The 18868-nt window shown below is 39.0% G+C and overlaps 2 protein-coding genes across 3 annotated transcripts in view; one reads left to right on the top strand and one right to left on the bottom strand.

Annotated features, from left to right (window-relative positions):
- abcg8 (ATP-binding cassette, sub-family G (WHITE), member 8) lies at nucleotides 1-8812 on the bottom strand. 2 transcript variants are annotated; one of them, XM_019366916.2, is made up of 13 exons: nucleotides 8226-8812; nucleotides 5899-6000; nucleotides 5640-5787; nucleotides 5155-5393; nucleotides 4749-4881; nucleotides 3941-4210; nucleotides 3528-3681; nucleotides 3118-3219; nucleotides 2842-3041; nucleotides 1792-1868; nucleotides 1377-1644; nucleotides 1143-1270; nucleotides 1-907 (listed from the first exon to the last, which is right to left on the bottom strand). In XM_019366916.2, the coding sequence occupies exons 1-13, from the start codon at nucleotides 8268-8270 to the stop codon at nucleotides 770-772; spliced, it is 2004 nt and encodes a 667-aa protein (XP_019222461.1). In that variant the 5' UTR covers nucleotides 8271-8812; the 3' UTR covers nucleotides 1-769. The 2 variants fall into 2 exon arrangements, with proteins under 2 accessions (XP_019222461.1, XP_005474399.1); XM_005474342.3 differs by having other exon boundaries at nucleotides 3118-3222; nucleotides 8226-8811.
- The window catches only part of abcg5 (ATP-binding cassette, sub-family G (WHITE), member 5), a 12831-nt gene continuing 2743 nt past the window's right edge, over nucleotides 8781-18868 (top strand). Inside the window, exons 1-9 of the mRNA XM_003438434.5 lie at nucleotides 8781-8947; nucleotides 9176-9297; nucleotides 9440-9576; nucleotides 11901-11999; nucleotides 12878-13010; nucleotides 14207-14346; nucleotides 14649-14778; nucleotides 14901-15114; nucleotides 15385-15590. Of these exons, the coding sequence (XP_003438482.1) occupies nucleotides 8781-8947; nucleotides 9176-9297; nucleotides 9440-9576; nucleotides 11901-11999; nucleotides 12878-13010; nucleotides 14207-14346; nucleotides 14649-14778; nucleotides 14901-15114; nucleotides 15385-15590 (1348 nt within the window). The remainder of the gene's footprint in view (nucleotides 8948-9175; nucleotides 9298-9439; nucleotides 9577-11900; nucleotides 12000-12877; nucleotides 13011-14206; nucleotides 14347-14648; nucleotides 14779-14900; nucleotides 15115-15384; nucleotides 15591-18868) is intronic.

Raw genomic sequence — 18868 nt, forward strand, 5'->3', positions numbered from 1 at the left:
GACATTTTGAGACGATACTTTACTAATTTGGACTCAAACCACGTTAGAAAAAAGATTTAAGAGGCTTTTGCACCAGTGCAAAAACTCACAGCTTACATAGCATTCAATCTACACAAGAAGTTTTTTCCGAGTGTGAGTTGGCCTACTAAATTTCTCTTGGTCATCTTTCTTCAGTGCTCAGTATTCTGTCTTAATAATATGCTTATTAACTTTACATATACAAAAAAAAAAGATAACGCTGAGAGGGAAGATCGAAAATGGAACAAGCAAAAGCTGCAGATTGATATCTGCTAAAGTAGCGCTCTAATCATTTGCCATGCCTGGGAAAAAGGGCGAACGAGAGAAAAGTTCATTATTTTCAAATCAATGTTACGACAGTCCTCTGCTGCCATCCAGCAGCAGGCAGCGGCACTGCAACTCCAAACTTTTTCATCACCAAGCTCAACTTTTTCTTCTGTAATTCTTTTTCTGTTGGCAGATTAAAACCGTAAACGATGGAAGCATTTTGAAATATTTTAAACGAGTAAATATAGTATTTTATGAATATTTTCAGCATTACACAGGTAAAATTTGTAATGATGAAATTACAAAAATCTAAACAATTTAAACATGCATGTATTTTACTTTTATAGCATTTGAATTAAGTGTCTAAATAGGAATAAAATGGAAAGTTTGGTATCGAAACCAGCCGAACTAGAACCTCCCTTCCACTTATGCAAAATAAAAACCCTGATGATGTCAGAGGGTGTTTGGTTTTTCTCAGTTTTGTTCACCAGTCTTGACTGGACTTCTGCTTGATGAATTTTAGGGACAGGAAATAGAGCACCATGAAGCCCAGACAGACTCCAAGTAGGACCAAGTAGCAAGAGTACAGTGGGTACTGGTTCATGTGCAGGGCCTCCACCACCTGAATGACATACAGAGTGGATTAGAGGAGAAAAATGTTCATCAAATGGGTTTGTCCATTAAAGTAAGAATTAGCAGGTCCTTAAAAACATTAACAGTCCTGATAAATCTCTTATGGTCTGATTTGTTTTGTCGTATAAATCTTAAAGATTTAATATCTGTACAGATAATAGCAAACTTAACAGTAATGTGTAAACAAATCATAACTTTAGTTGAAATGATAGTGTTTAACTCACGTGTATGCCATCAACATTGATAGTCATGTTTGCAATGGTGATGGAATACTCGTTGCCTCTGAACTGCACCTGCAGCATTCCCTCAAAACCCCAGCGCATGAATGAGGCATAAGAGAGCCATGATGCCACTGTGGAGACAAAAAACATGAACAAACATTAAATGCTGACCAGCTCATTTTTCTTTCCGATGCTTTCATCTGTTTTTTATGGTTTATAATGCAAATAATTCCTCACCAAGCCACAAATTCTCCAGGTTGATAACATAACCTGCAGTCAAGTAGAAGACGGTGAACAAAGAATTGCCCATGAAGGCAGAAGTCTGCAGGGTGGGAAGAGAAGCAGCTACAAACAGAGCCATGGCCCGGCTGCAGTAAACCATCAGCCACACTAACAAGAAGTTCAGAAGGAAACGGTCTGGCGCCTCGTTAAGTCCTGCCAGCCAATAGATGGGCAGACCATAGACCAAAGTGAACACACAGTGTTCTGGTAACTCCCCCAAAACCTGTAATGGAGAAAAAGCATATGTTCAAAAATACACGACAGTCAAGAATGCATAAAACACATTTGTAGTACTATTCAGTATACAGTGACTCCAGCATGGAACAAGACTGGCCCCTGCTGGAGATTCAGTTTTATCACTGGACTTTACCTTGGCAAAGAAGTAGGAGGTCACAGAGTACATGCCGTCCTGCAGCTCGTGGTAAAGCATGGCTCTCTCTGTGTGACCTGCAGAGAGCATTCAGTCTAATCACATTCAGTTCACAATACATGCAGTAGGATCAGCTTCATGAGCTGTATTTAGCCTCAGCCAGGCAGGTTTTTTTTTTCTTCTTAAAAAACTAAGATGTCAAAGAGTTGTATTAGGTTAGGATATGAATATATAGCACAATGTCTCTTTCAGAATAAACAGGACAAGAGATTTATTTTTAAGAGAATACATTATGTATGCATATATGGTGACAACACGCTACTTTAATCAAATGATACAAGTTGTAGATTCTCCCAAACTACATAAATGTTGTATTTGTTTTGTGATACTGGATAAAATACAGCGAGAAGGAGATTTTTTTTTTAAATTTTCTCTCTGCAGTTAGAGTCACACCATTTAATTCTAGGTGAGCCTGGCATCAATTTTTCCACCTTTTGGTGTCTTCTGACCTTGACCTGAATTAAACTTGACTTTTTATGGTTATGGCTAGACACCTCTACACTGTATATGTGGCTGGATGTCATAAAACTCAGGGTTAAAGAACACAAATCTGTCGGATAACTCTGATAATCTTTTCATTCTGAACCATCCCACCTTTACCTGCTCTGTTAAAGTGTTCATCATTAATTCAAAGAATAGAATAGAATAGAATAGAATAGAATAGCCCTTTATTGTCATTGCTCGTGTACAACGAAATTGTGGACAACTGCAAATGCAGAGGTCACATATTGAAATGCCTTCAGTGATTTTTGCTTTATTTTAAACAGAGAATTTTTCTTTTTTTCAGCTTGATTTTTGTGGCTTTTTTCCTTTCTTCATTTCTTCCAGTTTGTCTTCATACAATGCACACAATACAATGTTATGATACTCGTTATAATAACATGTGAAAAATTCGAACATAAAACACTTGCAAATGCATAGAGCAATCAAAACACAACCCCAGTGACACTAATTACTGGCTTTATCCTTTTAAACTGCTTTATTACTCACATTTAGCTATGACGTCCAGCACCACAGCAAATGGGGTGAGAGCTCCGATCATGTAGAGAAGAGACACGGTGTCCTGAATGGACAGGCGGGTTTCTCCTGCCCCGTAGTAGAGAGAGCCGACCAGCAGCGACATGAGGAGGGCCTCGAAGCCGTGAACTAATATGGTGACCAGGTCTCTGAAGTCATTATACATGTGACGCCTGAGGAACAAGAGAGAGGTCAGTGTTCATATTCAATCACATACATTTGAGTGCTCCAAAACATTCATGCTCGTACTTGATGAGGGTGTTAAACTGGTGTAGTTTGCCTGGCAGTCTGTTTTCATGCCTGGAAATAGTTATTACTTCATCTTTTTTCCCCCTGCCTGGCTGCTGAGGGCTGCTGTGTGTGGGGAAAAAGAGTGATGGATGGGTTAGTCTGGGTTTTAAAGGTTTAGTCTACAGCTTAAGCATGACCACAAAGGATTTTTAAGCATCTAAAACAGGTAATCACAAAAAACAGTAAATCCCTATATCTGAAAAGCTGTAACCAGCGTTACAACCACTGTTGTTATTTCTCACAAAAAACACCGAAAATGTTATGGTTTATTAGAAAAATGCTGGTTCATTATCACTACTTACTGTTTTACTATTGAATGAACAATTAAAATTTTAAAAAGACAAACTTTAACACAAAAACATGATCACCTGTCGGTTTGTGCTACATCAGTCCCAGCGGCTTTCCACATGTGGTCGTCAGTATCACGGACCTTTTCCATGAACTGCTCAGCCAGAACTCTGGCCCTCTCCAAACACTCGGCTTCTCGCTCTGGACTGCGTCGGTCTATACTGATCAGATCAACTGGATACACATGCACACACACACACAATACACAGGTCACCAACAACATGAGGCTTAAATAGGTTTAAAAGAACGAAAAACACAAAGAGATGTAGTATTTATCATTAAGATGAAAACAAATGCTTCTTTTGGAAACTTAGTGGTAAATTTTGGGGTCCCAGCTTTCCTTAAGTTACCAGTGAGCATGGGGTTGGTAAGAAGATGTTATTGCATGCTGGGAAGAAGCACCTCTTAATTCTCTTTTGACGCACTTACTAACCATAGTAGTCAGAGGGGTTGCAGTATCGTGGGCAGGGGTGTCCCAGAGCAGTGAAGTAAGGCACCATCTCACGAGCTGCACCGCAGTAAACAGCTGAACCTGAAGACATCAGGACGACGAGGTCGAAGAGCTGAAAGATATCTGATCGAGGCTGGTGGACTGAAAGCAGGACCAGACGATTTCCCCGAGCCAGACGGGACAGTGTGATCACCAAGTTATGAGCTGTAAAGCTGTCTAAACCTGATGTGGGTTCATCCAGGATCAAAATACCTGAGAGGGGAAAAAGACCAATCCATCACCTCTGATAAACCCTGTTCTTTATATAACAGATCTTAACAGTATAATCTCAAAAATAATATAGGAATCATGATTGTTAAAGTCAGTAATTAATCAAATATGTTTGTTATTCACTGGAAGAACTGTTACACTCGTGTCACTTCCCAGTAGTTTACAGATGTTTGGAAAGGGCATGAAATACCCTGTTTAGAGCTGAAGCATGTAAAGCTCGCATAAACACAAGGGTTCAAAAATGTTGTATCCATCTATAGTAACAATAAAGTTGCAATAAAGACAACATATATGACACTAAATCCAGTCAGATGCTAAATGAAAAGGAGGCAGTGGAAGTGGGTTGCAAAGTGGCTTGTAGAGGACACAATTAAAATAGTGTGCCATAAATAAAATTTGCTGCTTGGATTGGGCTGGCATTGAGATCGACTGACTTCAGTTTGAGTCATTGCCCTGTCTTAACTACACAAACGACAGTTCAGGGGACCACATTAATTATTCTCTTGTTAATATCTCTCACCGGGGTTCCAGAGAAGCTGGACAGCTATGCTGACTCTCCTCCTCTCTCCACCAGAAACCCCCCTGATGTAGTTGTTTCCCACCCTGGTGTGTGCACACTGCCGCAACCGCAGCTCTGCGATAACATCATCCACCTGTGACAGACAGCAACCAGAGACACTGTTAGTCATTGTTATCTGGACACATACAAGCGTTCTTATCATTTAACATGTGTTTGTTCAACAAAAACTCTGAAGAGTTTAAAAGGGCATGCCTTAACGAGAATATGACAAACATGCTGACAACGGCTCTAATATAAAATGGATAAACAAGAACCTTCCAATTCAAACAAGAAGAGGAACATTATGCAAATATTGTTATGGAAATAGTTTGAGTCCCATTTATTGTCCCATCAGTCTTAATCTTACCCTCTGGTCCCTCTGAGCCTGTGTGAAGTGAGTGGGCAACCTCAGTTTGGCAACAAAGGAGAGAGTCTCTCGGACGGTGAGGTGAGGAAGAAGCCGATCGTCTTGGCGGACGTGAGCGATGCTTTTCTTGACGAGCTGGGGCGTGTTGCGCTTCCCATTAATTAGAATCTCACCGGACTTCATGATGCCTCCTTCATCCCGACAAGTTATTATGTCCAGCAGAGACGTTTTACCACAACCTGAAAACATATTGAATTAAAGCAATTCTCATCATTGCTTATGTTAAAAAAAAACAAAGCATAAGCAATATAGAACAGGAGGAATGCATCCATGAGTCTTCCAAATTAGCAGATTTTCTACTTATTTTTACTTAACACACATTTTCACTTCAAGAAAACGCAGTTTTATTCTTTACTGTTCTGGTGGAACAAAGCATATCTATTACTTTATTTAATAAAGCAATACTTCAAATCTTTGTTCGTCACCTGAGCTGCCAATAAGGGCCAGCATCTGTCCGCTGTGGACAGTGAGGCTCAGCTTGTTGATGGCTGTCTGCTTATTTCCTCTAATTTCCCACGGCATTTTGAACTCTGACAGCCTCTCGTACCACGGGATCTGAGCTGCTGTATCCACCTGGGAGCATAAACACATGTACACGATGAACACCTGCAGCATGTATACACATGAACCAGTCAGGAGCTTGAGATAACTCATGTAAGATAAGAGCAGGCGACCTATAGTTACCTCATAGAAAAGGTTTTTGACCTCCAGCACATTGCAGCCTCCGCTGTAGGTGAAGTAGAGACTGCTGTCCTCCTCAGATGAGAATAACTCTCTGTCTTGATGCTGTTAATGCAAAGCAAGCAAGTCAATAAGTTTCATACAGACTAGGATACATGCACTAAATGTTTTTATATATATTGACCTATATATACCTTAAAAACTATGAGAAACAAGATGTTGTTATTTCAAAGTTTCAAATCAGAATTACAGATATGCTGATTTTACACCACAAAATTTGGTTTAGGTAGTAACAACAAACAGTACAGTAGATGATAAACTTGAGGCCACACATTAGTTGGATGTGATTAGTAAATGTGATTTTGTCTTTTGTCTTTTAGTCTTTTATGGAAAAAATTGTTACACGCATTAACTTGTGTGTTTGATTGTCTACCTGCTTGTGTCTGTTTGTGCTGTATGTGCAAATATCTGCCTGTGTGACCAGAGTCCAATTTAAAATAAACCCAATGTTTCAGTTGCAGAAGAAAAAAAATACAAATGTTCAAATTGAAATTAACAGCATGCTGCCACTTAATCTAGTTTACATGCTGTAGATTATAACATACAATACATGCAAGTTTTAAAATTAACGACTTTTTTAGCCACACATCAAATTTGATCATTTATCACTCATGGAAGCTTCTGTAAAAAAATAATGTACTGGCTGAAAATTATAAATACATATTTGGGGTTTTTTTTACAGATTTTTTTTCATTGTATAGCAAATAGCAGTCCGACATCAGATAGATATGAAAATTTGAGTCATGAACGTAATAAAACAAAGAACGCAATTAATACATTTACAACCAAATCAAGCCATTAAACAATTGAGTGAAAAATAATTTGATATTTTACTGAATGTATTATTAATGATACACTTAACCCCTTCTGATGCCTTGGGGCGACCGTGGCTCAGGGGATTGGGAAGCTCATCTGTAACCGGAAGGTTGCTGGTTCGATCCCCCTGCACTCTCTGTTCTGGTCGTTGTGTCCTTGGGCAAGACACTTTACCCTACCGCCTACTGGTGTTGGCCAGAGGGGCCGATGGCGTGATATGACAGCCTCGTTTCTGTCAGTCTGCCCCAGGGCAGCTGTGGCTACAACTGTAGCTTTCCTCCACCAGTGTGTGAATGTGAGAGTGAATGAATAGTGGAATTGTAAAGCGCTTTGGGTGCCTAGAAAAGCGCTATATAAATGCAATCCATTATTATTATTAACTGGGCACGATCTGAAAATTACAATGAGACAAAAATATGTTACAAATCCTGATTTGAACACTGGATGAAAAAAGGACCTGAATTTCAGTGCTGTAACTGGGAAAGCTTGGTCTGACATTGGTAAAAGCTGCTGGCAAGCAAACCACTTGGGTTTGCTGGGGTTAGCATATTTAAGCAGTGAGTCTGCATTACCTTACTTAACAGAAGTTTATGCATTTCTGGCCATTTGATAGAAAAACATTTTTTATGCTTGAGTAAATGAAACCCAGCAGTGGACATGTTATAGCTAAACAACAATAACTGAACAGGAAGCCAATGTAATGACACCAGGAAAGGCAAAATGTACCAGGTGTGATCGTGATCTTAGTGCCTACCAGACTTCATGTACTGAAGCAGTCTACTCTGGACTTAATAAGTTAAATGGTTTAATTTTACAAATAATGTTAAATGGTTTATTTGGGTTCTCATTGCATAAACATCCAGATTTCAGAGCATTCTGGTCGCATTTTTAAGGATATTTATCTCGACAAAATGCATCATAGAGGTCGGAAATGTTGTCACTGCTGATCCAGCTGTTGCAACCAGAACATGCCAGATGCAGAAACTGAAATAGGAGAAAAACAGAGCTTGCCAAACCATCTATCTATCCATCCATGTATTTTCCTAACCAATTATCCAATTCAACATTTCCTATTTGAAATTACAGTTTTTGCATTCAGTTTTTGCATTCAAGGAAAAATTCCAGTTTCTCAGCAAGATGTTAAAATGATATATTAGTAAATCAATCAAATTCTTTTCTTCAAGATTATAAATACGTTTTGTTTTGTTTTTTAAGAAAAACAAAAAAAACCCACATAAAAAGTCAAGTTTCTAGTACTGGTTGAGCACACTACTGATCATAAATTGATTTAGGTTACTTCAGATCAATTAATAAAATCCCATGTTATACTCAGTCAAAGAGAGGAGTTTAATGGTTGGTAGGACTATAAATGAAGTAAAATAACACAAAGTTAAGACCTGGATTGGTCATTTTCTTTAGGAGTGCTAAAATTTGCATATTTTGACCTGACTAACCTGTGAGTAGTCATTTATGTGTATAAGGTCGCTGCCATTGTCCATGGTTAAAATTTGCAGGTTAGAGAGGTCAATACCCCCCTTTTCCTCTTCTGTTAGGGTCTTTATTTTCCTCTCTGTCTGCTGCTTTGTGTCTCTGGTTGTTCACGTCCTCCGTTTCTTCTCCAGTTCACTTCAGTCCAGCTGAAGATCTTCTCCCGTCTAGCTCACAATTCTTTCTTCTTGAAGCATCCGAGTTCATGACATGTCAGTTCACCCTCTGCTTTATCCTGTCAGTCATAGCTTTTTTGGGACGCAGCCGACAATATGAGGACTGAGTCCAGACTGAAGGGCTGTGAACTGACTTAGCATGTGTGCTTTTTGTCTTCATTATACAACCTTTGATCAAAGTTCTCTGAGATAACATGACATTTGCTGTGCTCACGCTTCCAGAGAGTCACCACTGATCTCGCATTTCTGCTGTGTGCAGGCAACAGCTGCAGAAGACAAAGTCTGGGACTGAAACAATATGAACAATCTGCTGTGAAACAGATTTGACACAGACCTGGCGGAGACATGAACAGATTTTATTCAATGCAGATGGAGGAGCCACAGAACGGGAAAGTAAACGAGTCCTTCAGGTTTGTGGCGGAGGTGAAGAAAGATGTGTGGAGAGACAGCAGAGAGGAGCAATCAGAACCCACCTGTTCTCTGAGTGTCAGAAAGATCTCCTACACAGTCAGGTAAGTGCTGCTGACAACCAACACGAGAAACTCAAAAACAGACTCAGAAAATTTGACTTAATTTACTCATTATTACTTGACTGTGATTTTCTGATTATCAGATTGTTCAAAAAGAGCTGATTTTTCCCACAGCCGAGATAGACATTGTGTTGAAAAACATAAAATATTAATATATAAAATACTGTCGTTGTCCTTACGCGTGTGTGCATGTATATGTGTGTTTCACAGTGAACGTGTGGGTCCGTGGTGGGACTTACCCTCCTACAGGAAACGATGGACTCGTCAGATCCTGAATGATGTCTCCTTTCATGTTGACAGTGGGCAGATCATGGGCATACTGGGCAACTCAGGTTCGAGGTTCAGTTCAATCGAAGAGCCAAATGTTTAAAGTGAAAAAGAAATACAACGTTTTTATCAGGAAACGTTAAAAATCAGTTAAATCATGAGTGGTTTTATGCATGTGTGTCTTTATCTGCACTTTTCATTATAAAGGCTCAGGAAAAACCACATTGCTGGATGCCATCTCAGGGCGGATTGGGAACCAGGGCACGCTGCTGGGAGAAGTCTTCGTTAATGGTAGAAAACTGAAGCAAGAACAGTATCAGGACTGCTTCTCCTATGTGCTGCAGGTAACACAAAGAAACACCCACACATCAAGATTTAACTCATAGCTTTTACTTATTATCCCAGTATTGATTTTTATTGATATAATATTGATATAATAAGCATTCATAAATAATTATAAGTAATATTAATGTTGATGTTATATGTGTTAATATTATAAACATATAAAATATTATGTGTTAATAACTATTAGGTTACATATAGGTATTACATACATACAACAAATGTTAAAATAACATAACAAATGTGTTCAAGTTAGATTAACAGACTTTTATTTACACTTATAAGAAACTTGTTTCTCTGCTTAAGTTAATAAAAGCCTTGGGTTGCTTAATATCCTTAACTACCATATAAATTTTGACATTTTTAAACTTGTCATATGCTTTTCTGTTGCTTTATTACAATAAAACATGTACATTACATGTACATGTACACAGTTAAATGGTAATAATATACACAGAAACAAAAGAAGAGGGGTCTAAGACTGCATGACCTCCATACTTTGCTCAAATTTCTGACTCTAATCCTTTCACAACATCAGTTTTTTGCGGGTCAGGAGGTCGAGTGGTTCGATCACTGGATCCTCCCGTTCAATATTTGGCCAAAGTGTCATTGTGCAAATACTGAACCCTGGTTTAAAATCACTGCACACCTGAATGAGGAACGGTTAAAAAAAAAACTTCCTCTATTACTGTTAAAGCTTATTATTAATTATTATTACATTTATTAAGTTGCATACTCTCGCACACCCTCAGATATCCACCAGATAGGTTTCAATCCATTTAAAGCATGCTAACTAGTGACCGCTTCACACGAGTGGATGGCATTAATCAAAGGGTAAGGCTAAAATAAAATATCAGTTTGACAAGCTGAATCCTTAACGTCCAAAAAGCCTCAAAATGTATTTTTCACAAAAAAATAAATAAAATAATTTCCAGCTACATCTACACAAGCCAAAAGAGGGTCCACAGGCATTCACTAAAGATTACAGATACTGAACCCCAAACTGACTCCAGTGCATCCATTAGGGTTAGGGTTAGACATACCTTCACAATGGTAAAGAATTCATGGATTGAAGCCTGAATGAAATTTAAAAGATGGGCCCAATCCCAACCACTGGTAAGAAAATGTAATGACGTTGTGACGTTGAGCAATCCTGCTAACAATCAGACGGATAACAAACAAAAAGTCAAAGCAGATGAAATTACATGACTTTCTAATAAAGGAAAAAAAGTATTTGTGTTTTTCCTAATTCATAATTGTCCTTTGGGGTGGTGACTAAACACGACTGATGTGCATACTGAAAACACAGTGATTCTGTGTTACCTTACTTAACAGAAGTTTATGCATTTCTGGCCATTTGATAAAGGAAAACATTTTTTATGCTTGAGTAAATGAAACCCAGCAGTGTACATGTTAGACAAATGATTAATGAGAGACTGAACAGAGTTTAAAGTAATTAGCAAATAAGTGCATGCACATTTCATTTTCCTGTAGTTCACACAAACACTCATTAAACTTTCCACTTTTGTTTTAAATGCAGCTGGCCTCGTGCACACAAGCCTGTATGTATTTAGTTTTGCCTGTGGTTGTACAAACCACCACAAACTCAATGAACATTCTGCAGAAACTCCTGAAAAGCTGCCCTGGCCTCCGTATGAAATTAACTTAAGACCCCTGATAGCCTCCTCATATATGTAATCTTGCAATGAGAGCTGCTCGAGTGTATCCAAAGCCTGAATTAAAAACACTGGTTTAAAACCAGCCTTGCTTCCTTTCAAATCATCTCTCCCCTCTCGCTGATAGCTCCCCCTTCTGCTCTCTAAGCCTCGTCATTAACTTCCCCTGCTAAGCTGTAGATGAGGAGGTGATATGAGCTCCTCATATTAAAGTCATTCAGATGAGAGAATAAGGAGAAGTGGGATTGGGAGGCGCCATGTGTTAATTGAAGCAGGCAGCAGGTTCAGCTGGTTCAAGTCATGCACTTATGCCTGTGTGTGTGCACACATCTGAGGCAAAGGTATATTACAGATGAGTTGCACTGGCATATATGAACATAGACGTTTGTGTGGATATATGCTCACTGTACGGGGATGTACTACAAAGATGCTATAGATGGAGAGAGTATCCAGTCCAAACATATACTTCCATTTGTTTACTGATGACCACTCAAGAGAAACACTGAGGTGTTTTCTTAATCCATCTCCTTGAGGAATAATGGTGGTAGTTTCCACTATAAGGCTGCCAAATCACAATTTACAGTGTTTTGTTTTTGTGCAGTTTCTCTTCTGTTAATGCCCTGTTTTCTCTTTCTGCCATTCTTTTCCAGAGCGATAACTTGTTGAGTTATCTGACAGTGGAGGAGACTCTGACCTACACAGCCCAGCTGGCCCTGCGGAAACACTCGGCTGAAGCTATCAAGAAAAAGGTGACTTTAGAGCTGCGTCTGGGCATTTCTTTCATTATTTTCTTAAACCTAGTATCTCTGCCTTCTACAGAACATATACAAAAAAATTACAGGCTGATGGATATCAGTATCCACTAAGATGTCAGCACACAAACAGTTTCGGTGCTTATTTGGATGATCAGCTTAATCTTAGAAGGTGCATTGCTGTGTTGTTTTATATTTTAGGTTAGTTAAGTATGGCTGAGTTATTGCTTCACAGAGAGTCATGTGCAGCATCAAGATGACTGAGAATATGTTACCTTTTGTTACAGATCTCTTTGCTTACAGCACATAAATGCTGTAAATGCAAATTTTTTAAAAAGAGGACCTGACCTGACATTTAAGAACGTCAGGTCAGTTATTCTCAGCCTAATATTTTGTTTGAGTCCCTCGCTCTGAAATATTTCCAAACTATAAAAACAGGAAAATATTGCTTCTCCGAATCTTGTGGAGCTATCAAATACACTCATCAGGGTCTAGTGAAGCTCATGTGGTGCTTGGCACCCGCAGTGGGTCCTCTGGATCCTGTAAGTTTAAACTGGAAACAAGATGAGTTGAGTTTTTTCTGGTGCTGGTTGCTTCTAGTTTTGTCTTTCTTGTTCTTTGAACATTATTTTTTTAGACTATGTAGATTGTTGCTGGGGTCAGACTCAAACCCCTGAACAATTTTCTGAGTATTGTTCCCATGAGCAGGGTGATTATCTGAAGAGTAGCAAATCTTTTCATAATAATAAGGGGATTTTATTCCAATGTTTTAGCTGATCAATGTACGATATCTCCAGCAGGCCCTTTTTTTAGTAGATTTGCTAGTAGTTTTAACTCTCTTCGCACCTGAACCTTGACCTCTGGCTCCCACGTAGGTGTCAGCAGTGATGGCTGAGCTGAGCCTGAGTCACGTGGCCCACAGTGTTATCGGAGGTCAGGTTTTCCCTGGGATCTCCGGGGGTGAGCGCCGAAGGGTCTCCATCGCCAGTCAGTTACTTCAGGACCCAAGTGAGTACCAGTGCACCTGAGATACTTACACAAGTTCTACCTCTGTGACCAACATGTTACCTTCAAAGCAAACATTTGCTGTCAGTTTAAATCAAAATAATGAGGTGACGCAGAGTAAAAGTCATTAATTACTCGAATTGTCACTTTTAATAGATGTAAAATAGATAATAAGAGGGATTAGAAGTGATTTTCAAAGACTTTGGCACATAAAGGAAAAGGACTATATATAACATGCTTTCATAGAATGCTTCAAAATATGTCTTTGGTGGAGTCATGTGAAAAAGAAAGTTTCAAAGAGCTTGTGTCTGAACTTTGACTGGGCCATTGCACCACCTTGATTATTTTCTTTTTCAGTCATTCTGTTGTAGATTTGCTGCTGCTTGTTTTTCAGACTAGCAAACTGCCAAAACAGGACTGCATGTAGTCCTGTGAAAACTTTCTTTTTCACACGACTGTGGGAGAATTCAGCAGAGGGAGGCAGAAGGATCAGAAGCATGTCATCCTGAGAACAGTAGAAAGTTCACCACATAACCTGTCTCTCCCCAGAAGAGTTTTGAAGTCCACACTGGAGAAAAACAAAAGGATCTAAGTGAGACAGGAGTAAGAAGAGACAGGGAAAGGGGACACAGGGAGAGATGGAGACGGGCAATAAAGGACTGGGTTATCACACCGCAAGGGGGAATGAGCAGAAGCCCACTTCAGTGTGTGTGTGTGTATGTGTGTGTGTGTGTGTATCCCAGGTGTAGTTTATCAGGACTTCAGTCCTCTGGGGAGGATGGAGGGTCTCAGTCCTCATTCAGGATTAAAATGCCCATGAACACACTCACACACACACAGAGTCACACACAGAGTAATGAGGAGTTCCCATTCGGTGACTCTCCAATCAACCAGGAAATGAATTAATCTCACAATTAAAGTATCTGCTAATTCCACTCTGCTTTCATAATGCAAAGAGCCAATCTTTTAATTGTCCTAATTAGAGTAATTAACTAAAAAAAAAGAGAACTCACTTATCTCTGCAAGTTAAGTCAGCCCCACAGAGAGTCCTGAAATGTGCCACTTAATAAAAAGTACATCTGAAAGTTTTAACTTAGAAGGAAAAAGTTATTGTCCTGCCTTTCACTTATTCTCAGTGTTTCACTGCGTGACAAACCTGCAGTGACAGCAGTGATGTCATTGGGATGCTGTCGTTGCAGGGGTGATCCTATTGGATGAGCCGACCACTGGCCTGGACAGCATGACCGCCAATCAGATTGTGGTGCTGTTGGCAGAGCTGGCCAGGAGAAACCGTATCGTCATAGTAACCATCCACCAACCACGCTCTGAGCTCTTCAGGGTGGGTTTTTGAGAAGAACTGGTGAAAAGAGAAAGAATGGCTTGTAGAGTCAAACTTCCTTTAAGGAAGGATGGAATTGCATTTTTCACATCTATGTGCCGACATTCATCAACTACATGTATCTAACTCACTGCTAAAGAAGTTGTTTTTTATCAGAATTATTCCATCATACATACACATATTAAGAAAACATTTTGGTTACACTGTACACATGAGTCTTTGATCCTTTGATAGTGAATGGCTTGTGAAAAGTCACATGCTGATGGAATAATATTGTTTCTTGGTGTGTGTCTACCTTCAAGGTGTTCAACAGGATAGCTATAATGAGTCGTGGGGAGCTAGTATTTTGTGGACAGACAGAAGAGATGGTGGATTTCTTCAGCCAATGTGGATATGAGTGTCCAGAGTACTGCAACCCCTTTGACATCTATGGTACAGTATGATATGACCCAGCACACTGTATGGTGTTGTGTTTTTATTATAAGTCATACATTTAAAAAAAAGATGATTTTTCCATAGCATGAACATTAAAATTTCAATTTGATGTCAAACAGTTGACTTCACCTCAGTGGACACACGCAGCAGCGAGAGGGAGGCAGCCACATTCACTCGCATGCATGAAATCACTTCAGCCTATCAGAGGTCTACCATCTACCAGAGCATGCTGGAAAAAATGGAGCAGAGCTTGCAGAGATCAGACAAACCCGCCATCCCCTTTAAGAGCAAAGAGTCACCCAGTGGTGCTGCCAAACTTGGAGTTCTCCTCAGGTCAGGGCAAAAGAAGACTTCAGTCTGTATGTGCTTGTACACACCATCCATAATTCACTAATTAAAACTGAAATATGATAACAATATTTCAGAGAAGTTTCTCCAAAAATCTCTGCAGGTACAAATTACAAATGTCACTTAGTGTGCTGCCTTATAATAGACATGTAACATATACAGATTACTTCCATGCATCATGATGATTTTTTTTGTAGGGTATCAGTAGGTAAAAAATTTGTTCATTAATTTTGCCTTTCTGTGTTCTGTGTGCAGGCGCACAGCAAGAAATCTGTCCAGAGACAGGATGGGTGTTCTGATGCGTCTATCCCAGAACCTGATTTATGGTCTGTTTGTGGCCTTCTTCGTCATACATTTAGACCTTGACGTCACTAAGGGTGCTGTGCAGGACCGCATCGGCATAATCTATCAGAGCATTGGTGCTTCACCATACACGGGCATGCTGAATGCCGTCGCTCTCTGTAAGTTCCGCCAACACCAAATATCTATCTGCACAACAGGATGAATTAGTACATTTACATTTGTACCTCCCAAACACCAGGATGCTGCCTGACAGTTTTGAAAAAAACAAGAAGCTGGATAGAAACTTTGAGTCAATAACTTGAAAACATGACTTTTTCTTATTCAAAGACTAAATTAAAACATAACTCAGAAGCAGCTTTGTTCAGTGCTGGTACAAGTCACTGACTCTCGTTTCAGCACAATGATGGCTTCCTTCTCTTGGACAGACAGATCCAATGAACAGCTAATAAATGCAGTTTCAGCACTTGGAATCAACTCCAGATTCTTTTATCTGCTTACGGGGGGAAAAAGCACACAGAGGAATTAGGTATCAATTAAATTTGAAACTCTGAAAATATCTAAAATTGATTTTAATTCCTAATCAGCCAATGCAATACTCTTGTTCAAACCCTTAAATTAAAGCTGAATATCTGCACTTCAATGACATCTTGACTGAATTGCACTGTTTGACCACAGTGGTGGTGTACAAAAACAAAATCACAAAAAATGTGTCACTGGATGCGTCTGTATTAACTGTATAAAATGCTGAAAATAATAATTAGATAAGACAAAAGACAAAAAATGAACGTCGACCTTGATGTCCATAGATTCACTTAATCTATGTGATGTTACAGCACATCTCTGCGCATGTTTCTAACAACACTTAACAAATAGCCACATGAGGTGGATACTTGTTAGTTCAGAGAAATGGATATGATGTTTATCACAGCTGTGTGTGAGGCCACTTCCCCCTAATTCAGTTGTAAAATCACTTTAATTTCTTACTTACTTTTGTCACCTTTGGCAAAACTGTGTAAAGTCTAGCTTAATCTCGGATGTTAAAGGTATTTAGACTATTGGAGATAAGAATACATGAAAGAAAAAAATGTCTATTAGAAGACCGTGCATGAAGTAATACTTTAGTTATTGAGGAGATCCTTCAGTTTACATATCTGAAATGAACATTGGGTGTCCATGACCTTTAATCTGTTCAGAGCTCAATGAACCTGAGTGCCGTTTTACCTACAAACCTAGAGAACCTACAGTACAGTATAATATTGTGTGCACGTAGATTTCCATGATTAACAATTTTATGGGGTTTTTTATAATGCGTGCTTTGACTTAAGATAACATCAAATACAGGGAGAGAAAAATCTGCACTAAGCCGCCTGTCAGCATTTCATAAACTACAACCACAGCAGTATCTTGATCTTTTAAAGAGGACTTGTGACCGCCTTTTAACCCACTTTATTTTTAATGTCAGAGAGATTTATGATTTTAATTTGTGGTTTAACAAATAATTTGGTGATTAGCGGCTTTATCTGGGAGATTTATTTCATGAGTGAAAAAGTAAGGTTAAGAAAAGGACAAAAATCAGTAGATAAAATAAAATAAAACTATTTCCAAAAAGGCTTTATTGGAATGTGTGTTTCAGTGATACGAATGGATGAATGAATCATCTTGACTGTATTTCCTTACTGTCGGTCACACCCTCTGTCATTTACAAGGTTTTATCAAAACATGATAAAAAATGTTCCAGTTCTTGCCAGATCTGACAAGTAGAGATAACCTGAGATGAAAAACAACACTTGGCATATCACACAATGTCATTATATAGGCCAAAAAGCAGGAGCATTTTGTGAAAAATTGAGTACACCATGATTCAGTAGCTTGTAAAACCACCTTTAGCAGTCTGACTACATCAGTCTCTCACATGGAGGGATTTTTGAACACTCTTCTTTACAGCATTGCCTTAATTCATTGAGGTTTGCGGGCATTTGTCTATACAGAGCCATTCTTAGCTTGTCCTGTTATCCTGTTTGGGCCAGACTGTCAGTCTGACTCTAGAATACTTTGGCAGAGAAAGCAGTTCATGGTCAGCTCAATGACTGCAAGGTAGTCAGGTCCTGTGGCTGCAAAGCAAACCAAATCATATGCCTTCCACTCCCACAGCTGACAGTTAATAAGTGGTGTTTGTGTGGATATGTTGTGTTTGGCTTTCTCAGAATGTGACACTGTGCCTTACAGCCAAACATCTTCACAAAGGACATTGTTCCAGATGTCTTGTGGTGTCTTCAGCTGCAACTTTAAACCTACAGTACACTGTGCTGCCATGTAGAGAGAAGAGATTTTCTCCTGGAAACCCTTTTTAAACAAGCCATGCTTGATCAGTCTACTTTCCTTTGTTTTTGTTTTTGTGTGTGTGTGTGCTGTCTTGAACTTAAACTTTTAACTATTTCATGCTAACAGGGGTCTGTAGAATCTGAATTGCAGCTCTTGGGCTTTTCGCAGTTTCTATGAGCATAGAAAGTAAATTTACTCCGACGTCCACTCCTGGGAAGGCTGCCAACTGTTTTGACTCTTTCTCACTGTAGAATGATGTCTTTTTAAGCCTTCCCACAAGGACAGGTACCAATAATTACTTCTTTAAGATTATATCTAACATCTTTATTGTTTGGCATAGATAGGGATGATCGCACATGCTGATGTTTAATTAACTGTGTGCATTTGATTTACCCTCTTAATTCCTTTGGCAGTAGTAAGGGTGTACTTAGTTTTTCATGTACTGATTCTGCATTTTGGCTTAATTAATAATAATATGGTGCAATATGTCATCTGTTGTTTTTAATCTGAGCTTGTATTTACCTAGTTTGGAGGACCAGATGATTTTTTATTATGACTTGATATATAAAACCTGAGAATTGAAAGAGAGTATACTTTCTCTTTACCATGACTGTATCAACATAGTCTAAAATCTTAGCTTCAGGGCTCCAGCCCTCACAGACACCGAGGAGAATAGATGTGAGAAACGATTGGGCTGAGCTGAAGTCAGCCTCTGTAAACACCCAAACAATCAGAGGTTGTGCTTGGGGATATCATTGTGACCTTCAGTCTCAGAGATAACAACTGATAGGATTCAATGAAAAGCTTCTTTTTTTTTTTTTTAAAGAAACAGGGCCATCAAGTTGTCTTGGTAAACTCTTGGCATAAAACCAAGAACACCTGAAATATGGAGCGATCGCAAAAGTCCGTAATCGTCATCATCCTGTTACGGGGGAAATTAAAGGAAAGCCCTTTTGATATATTTTGTTTTCATATGCATGCTTTCAGTTATGAGACAATAGAACAGAATGAACAGTTCATTATAATATGCAGATTTTAAAGTACTAGAACTGAATGAAATATGAAAAAGGTAAAACTCCACTTAAGAAATTTTTCTGGGTTTTGCACTCTTGAA

This window comes from Oreochromis niloticus, linkage group LG13, assembly GCF_001858045.2.
Source record: "Oreochromis niloticus isolate F11D_XX linkage group LG13, O_niloticus_UMD_NMBU, whole genome shotgun sequence".
Taxonomy (NCBI): Eukaryota; Metazoa; Chordata; class Actinopteri; order Cichliformes; family Cichlidae; genus Oreochromis; species Oreochromis niloticus.